The following is a 17,731-nucleotide window of genomic DNA, read 5'->3' on the forward strand; positions in this document are numbered from 1 at the left end:
TTTGACCGGCTGCCGCCGCTGTCATTCCAATAAAAGAAAAAAAAAAACCGCCCCCGTGATAGGCTACGTGACGATTAACGTAGCCTATCACGGCTAGATTTGCAAAGTCAGCCGCGATAGGCTACATAAATCGTCACGTAGCCTATCACGGGTGACTTAAAAAAAAAAAAAAAGTGCGTATGGATAATGGCGGCCCCCATAGGGAGCTGCCATTCCCGTTCCTTATTTGGTCGCCGTAGTCTACGTAAAGATTTACGTAGACTACAGCGACCAAATAAAGAACGCGAATGGCGGCTCCCTATGGGGGCTGCCATTTGCGTACACGCTTTTTTTTTTTTTAAAGTCACCCGTGATAGGCTATGTGACGATTTACGTACCCTATCTCAGCTGACTTTACAGATCTAGCTGGGATAGGCTACGTTAATCGTCACGTAGCCTATCACGGGGCGTTTTTTTTTTTTTTACTTTTAATTTCACAGCCAGGCGAGGCGCCTCCTCCCCGGCCTGAATTTCGGCCGGGCAAGGCGGGAAGCCTCCCCTCCCTGGCCTGAACATTGCGGGGGGAGCAGCGAAGCGCCTCCCCCCCACCGCGAAAAGCTGCGAGACCAGGTAAGTGACTTTCGTGCACCCCTGACTTACCCAACATTTTTGGCAGTATATTGCCCCCTGCTGTAACAACTGCATTTAACAGCTGCTGAAAACTCTAGGCAGCCAATGCAAATTTGTACTTAATTTATGTGAATATTTATTGTGCTTCAGCACCAAAGGCTTGCTGTAGCTATGCTGGTCACAGACAGAAGATGTGGATATTCAGGGTCTTTGGCAATGCAAATTAAATGCGGTGAAAAAAAATCTTCCTTATTTCAGATATTTTAACTATCTGCTAAACACACAATCTACATGATCAATGCAGAACATTTCATAAAAACGAGATGCAATTGCCATGTTTAAATGACCACGTACTATGTAACCATGCACCATAAAGTTATTTCAGCCACAGAAAAATAAGTTCTTTCATTTTTATTCCAGCCTAACAATAAATACTACCTTTAACGAAAAGAGGAAAAATATAAAGGTTTGCTTTAAAGAGCATGATAGTACAAAAACTAAAAGTGCATAACCATAAAATCCCTTAAATAACCCTAAATAGAAGATTTTTAAGCACTTGGGGAATATTTGGTGTGTGCGCACACCTGTGTGTGTGTGCTTAGTTTCTAACTACCAACTAAAACTGAAAATATTACTCTTGTTTGATTCTGAATTTGGAGAGTGTGAGGGGTGGGGAGAGAGAAAACGACATGCAACAACTGAACATGCACAATATTCATTGTGGCACTGCCTGGAATTTTCCGTTTTCACAAGATCAAGAAGTTGCCAGCAGTTAGCTGCTCTGGCAAAGTGAGGTATTTCTTCCTTATTACAAGATGTTGAAATCCAAAAAAACACTTAAGTATTTGCTTCCAAATAAACATGCTTAGGATTGGGGGCTGCAAGAGCTCTTCCGGAGCCAACGTTTATGGTGGCACTCCAAGGCTGGCACGTGCTACCCATCAACAGTAAGCACAGGGCGATTCCTTCTCATCTTGACCTTCTGGGACTGCATTCTCCACGCTCTCTTGAAGACGGCTGGCTGGAGGAGCTACAGGAAGAAGAGTTGCTCGCAGAGCTCAAGTGCTGGTTCATGATGCAGAACCTGCCCTGAGAGAAAGGCCAACTTGTGAGCATACTTGCAGGGGGCTGGCACTCTGATAGTTCCTGGCCAATTCCAGTACATGTGGCAAAGCTTGAAGGTCAGCCTATTAATAACGGGTGGGAGAAAGGGAGAAGGAGAAAAGAAAAATCCTGATTAGAATTCCTGGTCTCATGCTCTTTTTACTGTCCCACAAGGAATTTTGGGGACCCTCTCTGTTGTTGCTTGGCTCTGAATCATCGTGATGGCTATTAGTCTTGATGGCTATGTGCTACCTTAGGGATGTACGAAAGTTCCACCACGGATCTCAGGGAGGCTGAATGCCAGCGCATTCGGCCCCCCGAAATCGGTGGCGGAACGGCCCCCTGCCCCCCCTGGGATGGGACTTACCTGGGGTAGTTTTTTTTGGCGGCGGCGGCAGCTGTGGCCGGTCTTTTGACCGGCCACTGCCGCTGCCATTTCCAAGTTTAAAAAAAAACAAAAAACCGTGATAGGCTACGTAAAGATTTACGTAGCCTATCACGGCTAAATTTTAAAAAACACCGTGATAGGCTACATAAATCTTTACGTAGCCTATCACAGCTGACTAAAACAAAAACCAAAAAAAAACGTGCGTACGCAAATGGCGGTGCCCATGGGCGCCGCCATTTGCGTATGCACGTTGTTTTTTGGGGGGTTTTAATCAGCTGTGATAGGCTACGTAAACATTTACGTAGCCTACCATGGCTGACTGCAGGGACGCAAACGGCGGCGGCTACGGCCGCCACCATTTGCGATCCTGCTAGCCAGCGGCTCAGGAGAATCCCTGCGGAGTGGAGCCGGCCGGCCAGGATTCGGGGGGCGGGGGGGACGGAGCGCCTTCCCCCCGGCCAGAATTTCGGGGGGAGGGACGGAGCGCCTCCCCCCCAGCATCAGCATAATCCACTAACAGGTAAGTGACTTTCGTACATCCCTATGCTACCTCCAGTACCAGAGGCAGTGAGCCTATGTACACTAGTTGCTGGGGAACATGGGCGGGAGGGTGCTGCTGTGCTCATGTCCTGCTTGTTGACAGTCAGTTGGCCACTGTGTGAACAGAATGCTGGACTAGATGGATACTTGGTCTGATCCAGCAGGGCTCTACTTATGTTCTTATGATCCTTCTGATAAAGCCTCTCATATGTTCTAAGTACTGTACATTAGTTAAAAGCCACAAGGCCCTGCCTGCAGGCTTACCATTTAAATTTGTGACAAGAAACACAAGGGGAAATGGAAAGGAAGAGATAATGTTGAATATTGGGTATAATGGAGAAAATCAAAATGAGGAGAAAAAGGTGGCAGAAAAACACACACCGAAGAGCCAGATGGGAATGCAAGATAGAGAAAGAGAAAAAATAAGGGCTTTTAAAGACGTAGCAGGAGATGAAGACAAACACACAGAGGAAGAGATCTCATTCATATATTATATCAGAGGTACTGCTTTATGTGCTATGTTGAGCACCTATGCACAAGAGTTTGTCTTTTGTTTTAATCTGTACAGCTTTAACTGGGGTGACAATGTACCCATTTGCCCCATGGGGTGTGCCAGGCCGCAGTGTTTTCCACTCAAGTCTGCCACCACCTCTCAACGAGTGAGAGGAACTCCAAAAGCTGAGATTAATTTTAGTTGGGAAGGGATCAGCTCCCAGCTAGACTCCCCAGCCAGTGCCGAGCAAGAAAGCCTGCTACCCCTTTGTCTCCCTTTGTGCCAGATCACTTGTCCATGTTGCATGCTTTAACACAGGGACAGATCCTTGGGCTATCAAGGCATGCAGTCAAACCCCAGGCTCCAATTTAGAAGCTTTATTAAGATTAAAGGATGAGGGAGAAATTAGTAGGAAGTATATGAACAGAACAGTTTACTTTCTAAATACTTGATGCTATACAGTCCTAAAGAGATTCCAGAACTTACTTTCTTGAAGCAAGGATCAGCCATGATGTTCCAAGGTGGCAAAAAATTCACCAATCAGATACAGCCCATTATCTAATTGAGGGGATTTTCTTGCACTTTTGGAAATATGGTGCGTTTCAGCACATAGGCACAAAGGCCCTGTGGAAATGAGTTATCAACACTTCCCAACAACAAGCTAGCTAAGCAGAAGTAAGATGTATGAAGGGGATATGTTTCCTCTTGATTCCTGGTAGACAGGACTTGCTAGAGGAGAAGGAATTCTATCCTGTGATGCTTGGTACATGATAGGAGGAGAACTATGGAATGGTGATTCTAGTTCACTGATCCAAAGATAGGGAATTTTTAAAGAACATAAGAAGAGCCATGCTGCATCAGACTAAGGGTCCATCTAGTCCAGCATTCTGTTCATAGAGTGGCCAATCAGCTGTCAACCAGGAACCCACAAGCAGGGCATGAGCACAACAGCATCCTCTCACCCATGTTCCCCAGCAACTGGTGTACAAAGGGTCACTGCCTCTGGTACTGGAGGCAGCACATAGCCATCAAGACTAGTAGCCACTGATAACCTTTTCCTCCAAGGATTTGTCTAACCCCCTTCAAAAGCCATCCAAATTGGCTTTAAAAATCCAAATTGGCCACCCATTTCAATTGGGTTCAGGCTTGGTTTTGGCACAGAAACAGCCTTGGTTGCCCTATATGATGACCTATGTTGGGAGAAAGACAGGGGGAGTGTGACCCTGTTGATTCTCCTTGATCTCTCGGAGGCTTTTGATACCATCAACCATGGTATCCTTCTGGGACGGCTCTCTCAGTTGGGAGTGGGAGACACTGCATTGCAGTGGTTTCGCTCCTACTTGGAGGGTCGGCTCCAGAAGGTGGTGCTTGGGGAACATTGCTCGGCCCCGTGGATTCTTCAATATGGGGTTCCACAGGGGTTAGTTTTGTCCCCTATGCTGTTCAACATCTACATGAAATGGTTGAGTGCGGTCATCCAGAGTTTTGGAGTGCGCTGTCATCAGTATGCTGATGACACGAAGCTCTATTTTTCCTTTTCATCTTCTTCAGGTGAGGCTGTCGATGTGCTGAATCAGTGCCTGGCTGTGACAATGCCAATGAACTGAAGCTCAATCCAGACAAGACTGAGATGTTGTTAATGGGTGGTTCTGCTGACCAGATGGTGGGTGTTCAACCTGTTCTGGTTAGGGTTGCACTCCCCCTGAAGGAGCAAGTCTGTATCTTGGGGGTCCTCCTGGAACCATTCTTGTCACTTGAGGCTCAGGTGGCCTCAGTGACATGGAATGCCTTCTACCAACTTTGGTTGGTGGCCCAGCTATGCCCCTATCTGGATAGGGATAACCTGGCTTCAGTTGTCTATGCTCTGGTAAGCTCCAAGTTAGATTACTGCAATGCGCTCTATGTGGGGCTGCTTTTGAAGACAGTTCAGAAGCTGCAGCTTGTGCAAAATGCCACGGCCAGATTGGTAACTGGAAGGTCCGCACATATAAGACCAACCCTGGCCCACTTGAACTGGCTGCCTATATGCAACTGAGCTCAACTCAACGTGCTGGTTTTAACCTATAAAGCCCTACACGGCTTCGGACCACAATACCTGACGGCACGCATCTCCCAAAAAGAAACTTCCCATACTCTACATTCAACATCTAAGGTCCTCCTCTGAGTGCCTCTTCCGAGGGAAGCTTCTCAGTGGTGGCCCCCCATCTGTGGAATGAGCATCCCCAGTGTGGTCTGCCTGACACCAACATTATCATCTTCTCAGGCATTTGGCAGCACATGATGAGTTTTAATCAGTCCTGGATGTGTCTTTAATTATGACTGACTGCTCAAAGTTGTTTTCAGTTATATGTTTGTGCATATTGTCTGTGCATTTTATGTAAATGGCTTTTAAATTTTTTATATTGTATTTAATGTTTTAACTGCTGTAAACCACCCAGAGAGCTTTGGCTATGGGGCGGTATAGAAATGTAATAAATAAATTGGTGGCCGTCACTACATCCTGTGGTAGCGAATTCCATAGTTTAACTATGCACTGTATAAAGAAGTCCTTCCTTTTATCTGTCCTAAATCTCCCACCAATAAGCTTCATGGGATGACCCCGGGTTCTAGTATTTTGAGAGAGAAAGGAAAATGTCTCCGTATCCACATTCTCCACACCATGCATAATTTTGTAGACCTCTATCATGTCTCCCCATACCCTCCTTTTTGCCAAGCTAAACAATCCCAGCTATTGTAACTTTCTCTCATAGGGGTGATGCTCCAACCCCTTGATCACTTTACTTGCCCTTTTCTGCACTTTTTCCAGCTCTATAGTATCTTTTTTTACGTGTGGTGACCAGAACTGTACACAGTGTTCCAAGTGTGGTCACACCATAGATTTGTATAAGGGCAGTATGATATTGGCAGTTTTATTCTCAATTCCTTTTCTAATTATGCGTTACATGGAGTTTGCCTTTTTGACAGCGGCTGCACATTGGGTTGACATTTTCATTGAGCTGTCCACCACAACCCCAAGATCTCTTCCTTGGTCAGTCACTGCTAGCTCAGATCCCATCAGCTTATACCTGAAGTTGGGATTTTTTGCCCCAACGTGCATCACTTCGCACTTGCTTACACTGAACCGCATTTGCCATTTAGATGCCCATTCTCCCAGTTTGGAGAGATCCTTTTGGAGCTCTTCGCGATCCCTTTCTGTTTTAACCACCCTAAATAATTTGGTGTCATCTGCAAACTTGGCAACGACACTGCTCAATCCTAATTCCAGATAATTTATGAACAGGTGGAAAAGCATTGGCCCTAATACAGATCCCTTGGGACCTCATTATTTACTTCCCTCCATTGGGAGAATTTACCTTTTATTCCTACTCTCTGCTTTCTGTTCTTTAACCAGTTACCAGTACATAAGAGGATCTGTCCTCTTATTCCATGACTGCTAAATTTGCTCAGGAGTCTTTGGTGAGGGACTTTGTCAAAAGCCTTTTGGAAGTCCAAGTAAACAATGTCTACCAGATCACCCCTGTCTACATGTTTATTGGCACTCTCAAAAAACTCTACAATTTTAATGAGACAGGACTAAGCTTTGCGGAAGCCGTGTTGATTCTTTTTCAGCAGGGCTTGTCCTTCTATATGCTTACTAATTCTATCTTTAATAATGCCTTCAACCAATTTACCCAGAACAGATGTTAAGCTAACCAACCTGTAATTGCCCAGGACCCCCCAGATCCCTTTTTGAAAACTGGTGCTACATTGGCCATCTTCCAGTCCTCTGGTGTAGAGGCTGATCTTAGGGACATGCTGCATGTTTTGGTTAGAAGACGGGCAATTTCATGTTTGAGTTCTTTGAGAACTCTAGGATGGATACCAGCTGGGCCTGGTGATTTATTTGCTTTCAATTTGTCATAAGGTTGACAACTTCATCTTTTGTTGCCAGTATTGGCCTCAGTTCCTCAGACTCCCTTCCTGAAAACATCAGGTATCTGTCCTATATCTTCTGCAGTGACGATGGATGAAAAGAATTCATTTAGCTTCTCTGCAATCTCCTTGTCCTTCTTCAGTACTCCTTTAACTCCATTGTCATCCAATGGTCCAATTGCCTCCCTAGCTGGTTTTCTGCTTCTGATATATTTAAGGAATTCTTTATTGTTGGACTTGATACTGTTAGCAATATGCTCTTCAAACTGCTTTTTTGCATCTCTGTCTGCTCGCATCACCTTTGTGCAAGCTTGTGCTCCCTTTTATTTTCCTCACTTGGGCCAGACTTCCATTTTCTAAAGGAAACTCTCTCTTCTCCAATAGCTCACTTAACACTGCTCATTAACCATGGTGGCGACCTCTTGGACTTGGTGCTACCTTTCCTAACCTGTGGTATACATTTTAGTGAGGCTTCTATTATTGTGGTTTTGAGTAATCTACAAGCATTTAATCCTCTTGACTCCCCCTTTTAACTTCCTTTTCACCAGTTCACCAGAGACAGGCATTATATTCTCAAGCCTCTCTACCATCTCTTTATTGTTGTTGTTGTTTATTTGGTCAGTCGCTTCCGACTCTTCGTGACTTCATGGACCAGCCCACGCCAGAGCTTCCTGTTGGCTGTCACCACCCCCAACTCCCCCAAGGTCGAGTCCGTCACCTCCAGAATATCATCCATCCATCTTGCCCTTGGTCGGCCCCTCTTCCTTTTGCCTTCCACTTTCCCTAGCATCTTCTCCAAGGTCTCCTGTCTTCTCATTATGTGGCCAAAGTACTTCAGTTTTGCCTTTAATATCCTTCCCTCAAGTGAGCAGTCTGGCTTGATTTCCTGGAGTATGGACTGGTTTGATCTTCTTGCAGTCCAAGGCACTCTCAGAATTTTCCTCCAGCACCACAGTTCAAAAGCAACTATCTTCCTTCGCTCAGCCTTCCTTATGGTCCAGCTCTCGCAGCCATAGGTTACTATGGGGAATACCATTGCTTTCACTATGCGGACCTTTGTTGTCAGTGTGATGTCTCTGCTCTTCACTATTTTATCAAGATTTGTCATTGCTCTCCTCCCAAGAAGTAAACGTCTTCTGATTTCCTGGCTGCAGTCTGCATCTGGAGTAATCTTTGTGCCTAGAAAGACAAAGTCTGTCACTGCCTCCACGTTTTCTCCCTCTATTTGCCAGTGATCAATCAAGCTGGTTGCCATAATCTTGGTTTTTTTGAGGTTTAACTGCAACCTAGCTTTTGCACTTTCTTCTTTCACCTTCGTCATAAGGTTCCTCCTCGCTTTCAGCCATCAAAGTGGTATCATCTGCATATCGGAGATTGTTAATGTTTCTTCCAGAGATTTTAACTCCAGCCTTGGATTCATCAAGCCCAGCAAGTCGCATGATGTGTTCTGTGTACAGGTTGCATAGGTAGGGTGAGAGTATACAGCCCTGCCGTACTCCTTTCCCAATCTTAAACCAGTCCGTTGTTCCATGGTCTGTTCTTACTGTTGCTACTTGGTCATTATACAGATTCCTCAGGAGGCAGACAAGATGACTTGGTATCCCCATACCACCAAGAACTTGCCACAATTTGTTATGATCCACACAGTCAAAGGCTTTAGATTAGTCAATAAAACAGAAATAGATGTTTTTCTGAAACACCCTGGCTTTCTCCATTATCCAGCGGATATTGGCCATTTGGTCTCTAGTTCCTCTGCCTTTTCTAAACCCAGCTTGTACATCTGGCAATTCTCGTTCCATGAATTGCTGGAGTCTACCTTGCAACATCTTGAGCATTACCTTACTGGCATGTGAAATAAGTGCCACTGTTCGATAGTCTGAACATTCTTTGGTGCTTCCCTTTTTTGGTATGGGGATATAAGCGGATTTCTTCCAATCTGTTGGCCATTCTTGTGTTTTCCAAATTTGCTGGCATATGGCATGCATCACCTTGACAGCATCATCTTGCAAGATTTTAAACAGTTCAGCTGGGATACTGTCATCTCCTGCTGCCATGTTATTAGCAATGCTTCTTAAGGGCCATTCAACCTCACTCTTCAGGATGTCTGGCTCTAGCTCACTGACCACACCGTCCAATCTATCCCCGATATTGTTATCCTTCCTATACAGATCTTCCGTATATCCTTGCCACCTTTTCTTGATCTCTTCTGCTTCTGTTAGGTCCTTGCCATCTTTGTTTTTGATCATACCCATTTTTGCCTGGAATTTACCTCCGATGTTTCTAATTTTCTGGAAGAGGTCTCTTGTCCTTCCTATTCTATTATCTTCTTCCGCTTCCGCGCATTGCTTGTTTAAAAATAATTCCTGATCTCTTCTGGCTAACCTCTGGAATTTTGCACGTAATTGGGCATATCTCCCCCTATCACTGTTGCCTTTTGCTTTCCTTCTTTCTTGGGCTGCTTCCAGTGTCTCAGCAGACAGCCATCTTGCCTTCTTGGTTTTCTTTTTCTTTGGGACGTTGTTTGTTGCCGCCTCCTGAACAATGTTGCCAACTTCTGTCCATAGTTCTTCCGGGACCCTATCTACTAAATCTAGTCCCTTAAATCTATTCTTCACCTCCACTGCATATTCATGAGGAATATTAGTGAGCTCATATCTAACTGATCTGTGGGTCTTCCCTATTCTCTTGAGTCTGATTCTAAATGGTGCAATAAGAAGTTCATGATCTGAACTACAATCAGCTCCAGGTCTTGTTTTTACCGACTGCATAGATGTCCGCCACCTTTGGCTACAAAGGATGTAGTCAATCTGATTTCGGTGTTGACCGTCTGGTGAAGTCCATGTATAAAGTCGTCTCTTGGGTTGTTGGAAGAGAGTGTTTGTTATGCACAGTGAGTTGTCTTGGCAAAATTCTATCAGCCTACGTCCCGCTTCATTTTGTTCTCCCAGACCATGCTTGCCTGTAATTCCAGGTGTTCCAGTCTCCTGTAAGGAAAATAACATCTTTTTTTGGCGTACTATCCAGTAGGTGCTGCAGATCCTCATAGTACTGATCTACTTCTGCTTCTTCAGCATCTGTGGTTGGGGCGTATATTTGGATCACTGTGATGCTAAATGGCTTACCCTGAATGCGAATTGAGATAATTCTGTCATTTTTTGGATTGTATCCAAGCAGTGCTTTAGCCACTTTATTATTAATTATGAAGGCTACTCCATTTCTTCTGTGGTCCTCTTGTCCACAGTAGTAGATCTGGTGGTCATTTGATGTGAAATGGCCCATTCCATTCCATTTCAGTTCACTGACACCCAAAATGTCTATCTTTAATCTTGACATCTCCCCAATAACCACATCCAATTTGCCCTGGCTCATAGATCTTACATTCCAGGTTCCTATGGTGTGTTGATCTTTAGAACATCGGATTCGTCGTTCACCACCAGCACCATCGGCTGCTAGCCGTCCTTTCGGCTTTGAGCTAGCTGCGTCATCACATCTGGGGCTAGTTGAACTTATCCTCTGTTCCTCCCCAGTAGCATTTTGACCAACTTCCGACCTGGGAGTCCCATCCTCCGATGGTATACCGACATATCTCTGGTTGTACTGATCCATTTAGTTTTCATGGCAAGAATACTGGGGTAGGTTGCCATTTCCTTCCCCAGGGATTGTATTTAGTCTGACCTCTCTGCCATGACCTTCCCGTCTTGGGTGTCCCTTCACGGTTTAGCTCATGACGTCATTGAGGTGCTCAAGCTCCAGCACCACAACAAGGTAACAATCTCCTTTGCTGGCGATCTCTTTATAGAACATTGTAATTACTCACAGTATTTTGGAGACCTTTCAAGTTGGAAGTGACTAGTACTTCAACAGTCCTGGGCAACACCAGCTGAGTTTATCATGAGGTAAAGAACCTCAGGCTCACGACCACAGCAAGCTCCATGAAAACACTGCTCCACTGTCAAATGTGTTCTCTATTACCCATAGTTTAGCAAACAAGGTAAGCATCACATGTGCAGTTAAAGTGCCAATTTCCTGTTCAATTCCAAGGAAGAAAGGTGCTGTAGCTCAGTGGTAGAGCACATGCTTTGCATGGAGAAGATCCCACGTTCAGTCCTTGGCATCTCCAGGCAAGGCTGGAAAAGACCCATCTGAAACCCTTGAGAGCCACGGCCAGTCAGTGGAAGCAGTACTGAGCTAGATGGACTGATGGTCTGGCTCAACGTATGGCAGCTTACTAAGGCACTGCTGGAAATGGTTCTACAAGACTTTTAGCCAAACAAAGACAGATGGATATGGTAAGAAAAAAGGTACACAAGAGAGGAGGGAAATGACTGTGTGCTTGCCCACTCAAACCTCTGTACATGCTTGTGCATGGATGTGCAACACATGCTCAGTGTAAACCACTGGACATTTTAAAATGTAGCTCCAGAGGGGAAAACAAAATCCCTTCCAAGTGTGATAGGAATTTGTAAGAACAAAATGCAGGGACGAGCAAGGTACCTGAGCTTAAAATAGAAAGTTTAATGCATGAGACTCAGTGCTGTTAACCCATTATTGAGTCACCATTCTTATTTTATTGATAGTCCTTTGCTTAATGATAGCTTGAGGGAAACAAAAATCCAGACCAAGGCCAGTCGATCCTGCTATTTCTTACCAATCTCTCTGACTGGTTGTCTTTTATTTTCAAATACTCCCCTTGAGCTTACACTCTTGCAAAGCATAGCCTACCTTTCCTTTTTTTCTCCTAGCTTCCACTATGTATAACATATACAGCTATATAAACACCCTCCTCCTGTTTTGAGTACTTGGCAGATGACATGGCCCACAGTGTTGCAAAGAAGCCCCAGTGAGCTAGGTAATGCAATTCTTCAGAGAGGATATTCCTAGGGCTGTTCTCTGATACTCTCAACAACTGCAAACCCTCATCAGAGGACCATCCCACTACTGGAGGGGCTGTGTATTATTTTTAACGGCATGATACAAGAAAACACCCTATTTCCAACCCTCTTTAAAATTATATACTCCTCACGTTCAAATTGGTTTACATGCAAACATAAAAATCATAAAACAAAATCCTAAAAACAGTAATTATACATAAAACATAAAATACACTCACCTCTGCATGTGATCAGGACTGAGATTGGCAGCATTCCTTACACATACATAGTGAGTAGGGATACCACAGCCTTGTCGTGCGCAGTGAGCTATCAAGTAAAAATCCACCCTAAGAATTAATTTAAAAAAAGAAAAGAAGAGAGATCACAAACTGCTGTTAACACCATTTTTACTTAGAGAGAAGCGGGGGCTTAGTTCTTCAATTCCTTCAGAAAGGATACTGGAAAATAGAGTCACTGACTTGCAACTGTTATTCTTTAAGTGTTTGTTGTTTATTCGTTCAGTCGCTTCCGACTCTTCGTGACTTCATTGACCAGCACACACCAGAGCTTCCTGTTGGCTGTCGCCACCCCCAGCTCCCTCAAGGTTGAGCCCATCACCTCCAGAATATCATCCATCCACCTTGCCCTTGGTCAGCCCCTCTTCCTTTTGCCTTCCACTTTCCCCAGCATCAGCATCTTCTCCAGGGTCTCCTGTCTTCTCATTATGTGGCCAAAGTACTTCAGTTTTGCCTTTAATATCATTCCCTAAAGTGAGCAGTCTGGCTTTATTTCCTGGAGTATGGACTGGTTTGATCTTCTTGCAGCCCAAGGCACTCTCAGAATTTTCCTCCAGTACCACAGTTCATATTTTGTGAAATCACAGATGTAGGAATGCACCTATGCAGTGCAGACTATTCAGGAACTCCTGGAAAGCTCTGGAAGATTATGAGTGGTGACTTACCCCTCTCCTCACCATACATGGGGTCAGCACCTTCCCAGTGAGTTCACTGACCACATTATCAAAAACATGACCTCTAGAGGGTCTCCCACTCTGGGGATGGAGGACAGGCTGGACTGACAGACTAGTCATGGTGGCTTAAATAACCCATGGTGGCTTGTTTATATAGGTCATGTGTGCCGGGCGCTGTTAGCCTAATCACCCACCTGGGTGCAGCTTCTTGTGTTGTCTGAATCGAGGCAGCATGGCTTGTCTGAGGGGTAAACAACCCGCAAATAACCCAACAGGCTATAGGTTATTTAAGGGTTGTTTCTCCCTCAAACAAGCCATGCCATGCTTTCCAGGTTTGTATGACGTGACAAGCCATGCCCAGGTGGGTATTTAGATTAATGGTGCCCAGCAGGCACCAGCAATTTAAACAAGCCATGGTGGCTTGCTTTGATCGCAAGTCTGGCTGCACAGAATATCAACTCAAAGGACAATAAGCAATTCTGTTTTCTCCTTTGTGGGCCCTGCGCAGTCCAACATACAAGAGATTAGAGAACCAAGAGGTGTAAGTTAAGAGACAATCAGGTGAAGGGACCACTGGGAATAGTTTTCGTAAAGCTCTCATCTCTTCCAGGGCATTCGATTTCATAGAAGTTGATGGCAGTGGCCATTCTGCAGTCCTGGAAACATCCCATGTGGAGATGCATCTAGTGTAACCCATAAACATGACCACAGTTATAGCGGAGCATGCAGAAGGGCCAGGGCACTGCTTGTTTTGAGGAGCAATCCATCTGGAGAGACGCTGAGTACAGCAGAGCCAAAGTTGCCCTTGGCAAGATTCCCAAAGACAAACGAACAGACACACACATGAAGCAGATTTGTTGACTTATAAAGTTGTGTCTATAGAAAAAAGTCCTTCTCAGATCCAGAGTTAAAGACTCCTAGAAGCACAACCTGAAACAGATGAGGAATTGTGAAACTACCTTAGTGAAAAAGCACAAGTTTCTGAAAAACTGCAGCTAATGAGAGTCTGAGTCAAGTGCAGTCAAGTTCTCTGACTTGTAAAAAAGCCAACAGAGACGGCACGTTGAACGTCGAAGAACACAGCACACGGAAGAAGGGAGGCTTTATCCCCAGGTTAGTGGTAATTACAGATCACTGCCAGGTGAACCTTGACAGAAGTCCACAATAGCCCTTGATCTATGAGAAGCTAAATAGTTTAAAACTAGACACAGTAGAACAGAATCCAGAAAAGCACCCCCTAAAGAAAATCCAAAAGGGAAAAAGTGCTTCTACTTTGATGCTTAAGATTTATGGGTGGAAGACTTCCTCCTCTGTTGAATAGCCGGACTCAACAGTTATATAATTAAAATTTAGTATTGTACTCCTCAGAGAAAACTCTCTCTCTCTCTCTCTACACACACACACACACACACACACACACACACACACAGAGAGAGAGAGAGAGAGAGAGAGAGAAACTTGATAATAGCAACAGCAAGCAAGGTAAAAAAAAGGCACTGCTGGCCAGAGAGCCTACTTGCCTCTGTTCTTTCCCCACTGACTCTCTCTTTCCACAGAACTAAAGCTTTGAGGAGGAGTAGCTGGGGAGAGAAGAGCCAGGGAGGAAATAGGGCACCTATTTCTTAAATCACACAGAACAGTCAGGCAGCCTCCTAACAGGCTCTTCTTGATGGTAAACACTAGGGCTAGGTCTGCTATACTCTTATCTCCTTGTGTTGAGAAGGATTTCCTTAGCCTTGTCTCTCAGTAAGGACTCTTAGAGGATTGGGGAAATGAAATAAAGGTACGTGGGTGCCTGATTCCCATCAGGGCAAGTTGAACACTTTCTTGAGAGGCATGGGGTGCTTCCAGATGGAAGGCTCTCTGCACTGAGAGAGCCTTCCATCTTTGTGCAGCTATTCCATGCATTGTGCAGCTATTCCATCTTTTTCTCCTTAACAGATTTTTTGCTGTAAGAAAAAAAGATGGAAGAAACTGTGGGAAAACACGGGAGGGTGGAAGACATTATTGTCTGGATGCCCTGTAAAATTCTGTGAATCAGGCAAGGCAATGGTGTGATAAAATTCCCTGGAAGCACCCATCAACATTAGAAAGACTGACACCCTTTGCCTAAGTAGATACTCTGCCTTAGGCAAGGAGCTCTCCAAAAGGAGCGCTGCCACAGACTTGGAACCTCTGGATCCAATTCTTAAGGGGATGTGTTGATTAAAGGCTTGCACAACCAAAGTTGATAGTGAGGTTTACATGAGCCTACATGACCCAACGTCATCTACGGAGTTCTAGCATGCCACTTTTAGCCTGCATTTATCTACCGGGGGGGGGGGGGGAGTGGAGTGAGTAGTGAGGCACTACATTTCCCAGGCTTCAGTTCTAGTTCTCATGGTTTGAATATTTTAAACAAGTAAGATTACTGAAGGTTCACAAGCTTGTTTTTGGAATTTCTGCACCCTGATTAGTCCCGTCCCACCTTATGACATCTTTGCTGCCACTTGAAACAGTCTGAATACCCTGACTCCTCCCACTCCCCAAATGGTTTCCCTAGCCAAGAAAGGTCACAGAAGAAAATAAAGGTGAAGGACAACACAGAGTAAATGGGATTTATACCAACTGAGATTTACCCTGACGTGGATTTTTTTATCTTGGGCAAAGAAAGGGGAGAGGAGAGAATGCAGAGACCTAGCTCCTTCTACTGTATGCAGCAATGCCTTCCTATGGAAAGAGTAGAGCAGCCTATGGAGGGGTGCAGAGAAAGGGCAGTGTTAACTGTTACTCACCAGTCTCGGCTGGTGATTGTGTGGTCTATCACTGTACCCGGAGAAGGAGTTGTGAAGTGATTAGTGGCTGCCGAATAGATGTTGGCACTAATTCTCTTCTGAACCACAAAGACCACCATTTTAGGCTCATAATTCTTAAAAGCTTCAAAGCATTTCTCCAGTTGTGGGATTTCGTAGCTCTCTACCATTTTCAGCTGACTATCTGACACTCCATCTCTGTAAACCACTATCTTCTCAGGGAGGCAGTGGTTGACCTTCAGGAAAATAAACAGGCATGTAACATATGAAAGGAGACCTGGATAGCTTAAGCCAACATTTTCTCTGGGTCATGTAAACTATTTCCATATACACACATGCTGCATTTATTTACTAACACTTATATCCAGCCCCCTCATTTTATTCAAGATACTCAAGATTATAGCTGACCTCCCAAAAAAACTCAAAGGAACAAGTTGTGTGCATATTCTGGAAAGAAAATTATAGTTGTGGCTAGATCTATCAATGGAAAATAATTCTGTCATCTATTGTCATCTTTATTATTACACCATCAAAATATATTGCATTCTACAGAATCCAGTTTGCAATCCAACAAGGAAAGGCAAAGTAAGAAATGGCAATCAAACATAAATGTGAGCAAATGAAGCTACATGGATTTAATGTTCACTACTGTGGTTGGAGGGAAAGACTAAGACCTTTTCTACATGAGGCTTTTAACCTGCCACTTAACTGCGACTTCTGTTTTCAGATTCATTGTGGGAGTTCGGCTCCTTTGTGTGTGTTTGTTTTCAGAGTTTGCTTTTCTATACGTTCCATTACACAACCACTAGATGGTGCTGTGGTATAGTGGAATTGCAGAAATACATGGAGGGTTTCATGCTGCTATTCAAGATATACCAGACTTTCCTCTTTAGAAAAACCCCCCCCCCAATGGTTGCAAAGCATGGGAGAAGCCCTGAAGTATGATGACATTGTGTAAAGCGGTGGTCTCCAAAATGGGGTGTGCAGGATGATTCACTGGGGTGCGTGAGCTGCCTGATAATTGAGCAGCCTCCTGCTGCCCCGATGAGCTGCCACTGTGTGCAATGATGTGGCTGTGGAGGCAGCAGGATGGGACAGGAGCTGAGAGGGAAGCTCCATGGCATTTCTCCCACGGCTCCAGTCCTATCCTGCCTCTGCCACGGCCACTGAGAGCAACTGCGCCTGTCTCTGCCAGGCATAGCAGAGGAAGGTGCAGTTACTTGCTTGGCCATGGCACTGGAGCAGCTACCATCCTGCCGAAGGAGACCAAAGTTGGAACAAATTTGCTGACCTTTTCTGTGATGACAAGTGGCTGTCAGTAGTATGCTACCTAGCAGATATTTTTGAAAAAATCAACACACTTAATCTGTCCCTTCAAGGTAAAGGTGACATTTTAACAGTGAGTGAGAAAGTAACTGCTTTTCGAAAGAAATTTGTGCTACGGAGAGAGCATTTTGAAAATCCGGAAACTTCAGCTGGTCCAAAATAGGGCAGCAAGATTGTTAACAGGGACTGGCCTGCGAGCTCATATTACGCCAGTACTTTTCCAGCTGCACTGGCTGCCAGTCCATTTCCGGGCCCGATTCAAAGTGCTGGTGTTAACATTCAAAGCCCTTAACGGCTTAGGGCCAGGTTACCTGAAGGATCGCCTCCTCCCATATGTGCCTGCCCGGACCTTAAGATCATCATCAGCGGCCCTTCTCCGTGAGCCCCTGCCAAAGGAAGTGAGGCGGGTGGCTACTAGGAGGAGGGCTTTTTCTGTTGTGGCACCCCGGCTCTGGAATGAGCTCCCTAGTGAGGTTCGCCTGGCGCCTACATTGTACTCCTTTCAGCGCCAGGTGAAGACCTTTTTATTTTCCCAGGCATTTTAGCTTTCTAAACTTTTAGCTTTGCTGTTTTAAATCTGTATTTTAAACTCCTGTACTGCTGCTAGGTTTTATTGTGGATGTATTGTTATATTGTGGTTTTAATGTTCTATATATTTTAAATTGTTTTATTGTGTGTTGTTTGGTTTTAGTTTTTGTGAACCTGCCCAGAGAGCTTCGGCTGTTG

The 17,731-nt window shown here is 44.8% G+C and overlaps 1 protein-coding gene across 5 annotated transcripts in view; it reads right to left on the reverse strand.

Moving 5' to 3' along the window:
- Positions 1-864: 864 nt before the first annotated feature.
- Positions 865-17,731, reverse strand: part of PIWIL2 (piwi like RNA-mediated gene silencing 2) — a 59,467-nt gene continuing 42,600 nt past the window's right edge. For all 5 annotated transcript variants that reach the window (XM_084804029.1, XM_084804030.1, XM_084804032.1 and 2 more), the window contains exons 21-23: positions 15,662-15,915; positions 12,157-12,264; positions 865-1,796 (exon numbers count right to left, since the gene is read on the reverse strand). In XM_084804029.1, the coding sequence (XP_084660155.1) occupies positions 1,640-1,796; positions 12,157-12,264; positions 15,662-15,915 (519 nt within the window). In that variant the 3' untranslated portion in view covers positions 865-1,639. The remainder of the gene's footprint in view (positions 1,797-12,156; positions 12,265-15,661; positions 15,916-17,731) is intronic.

The sequence above is a fragment of the Heloderma suspectum genome, chromosome 6 (genome assembly GCF_057233095.1).
Source record: "Heloderma suspectum isolate Gila_16-S chromosome 6, 16-S_ref, whole genome shotgun sequence".
Classification (NCBI taxonomy): Eukaryota; Metazoa; Chordata; class Lepidosauria; order Squamata; family Helodermatidae; genus Heloderma; species Heloderma suspectum.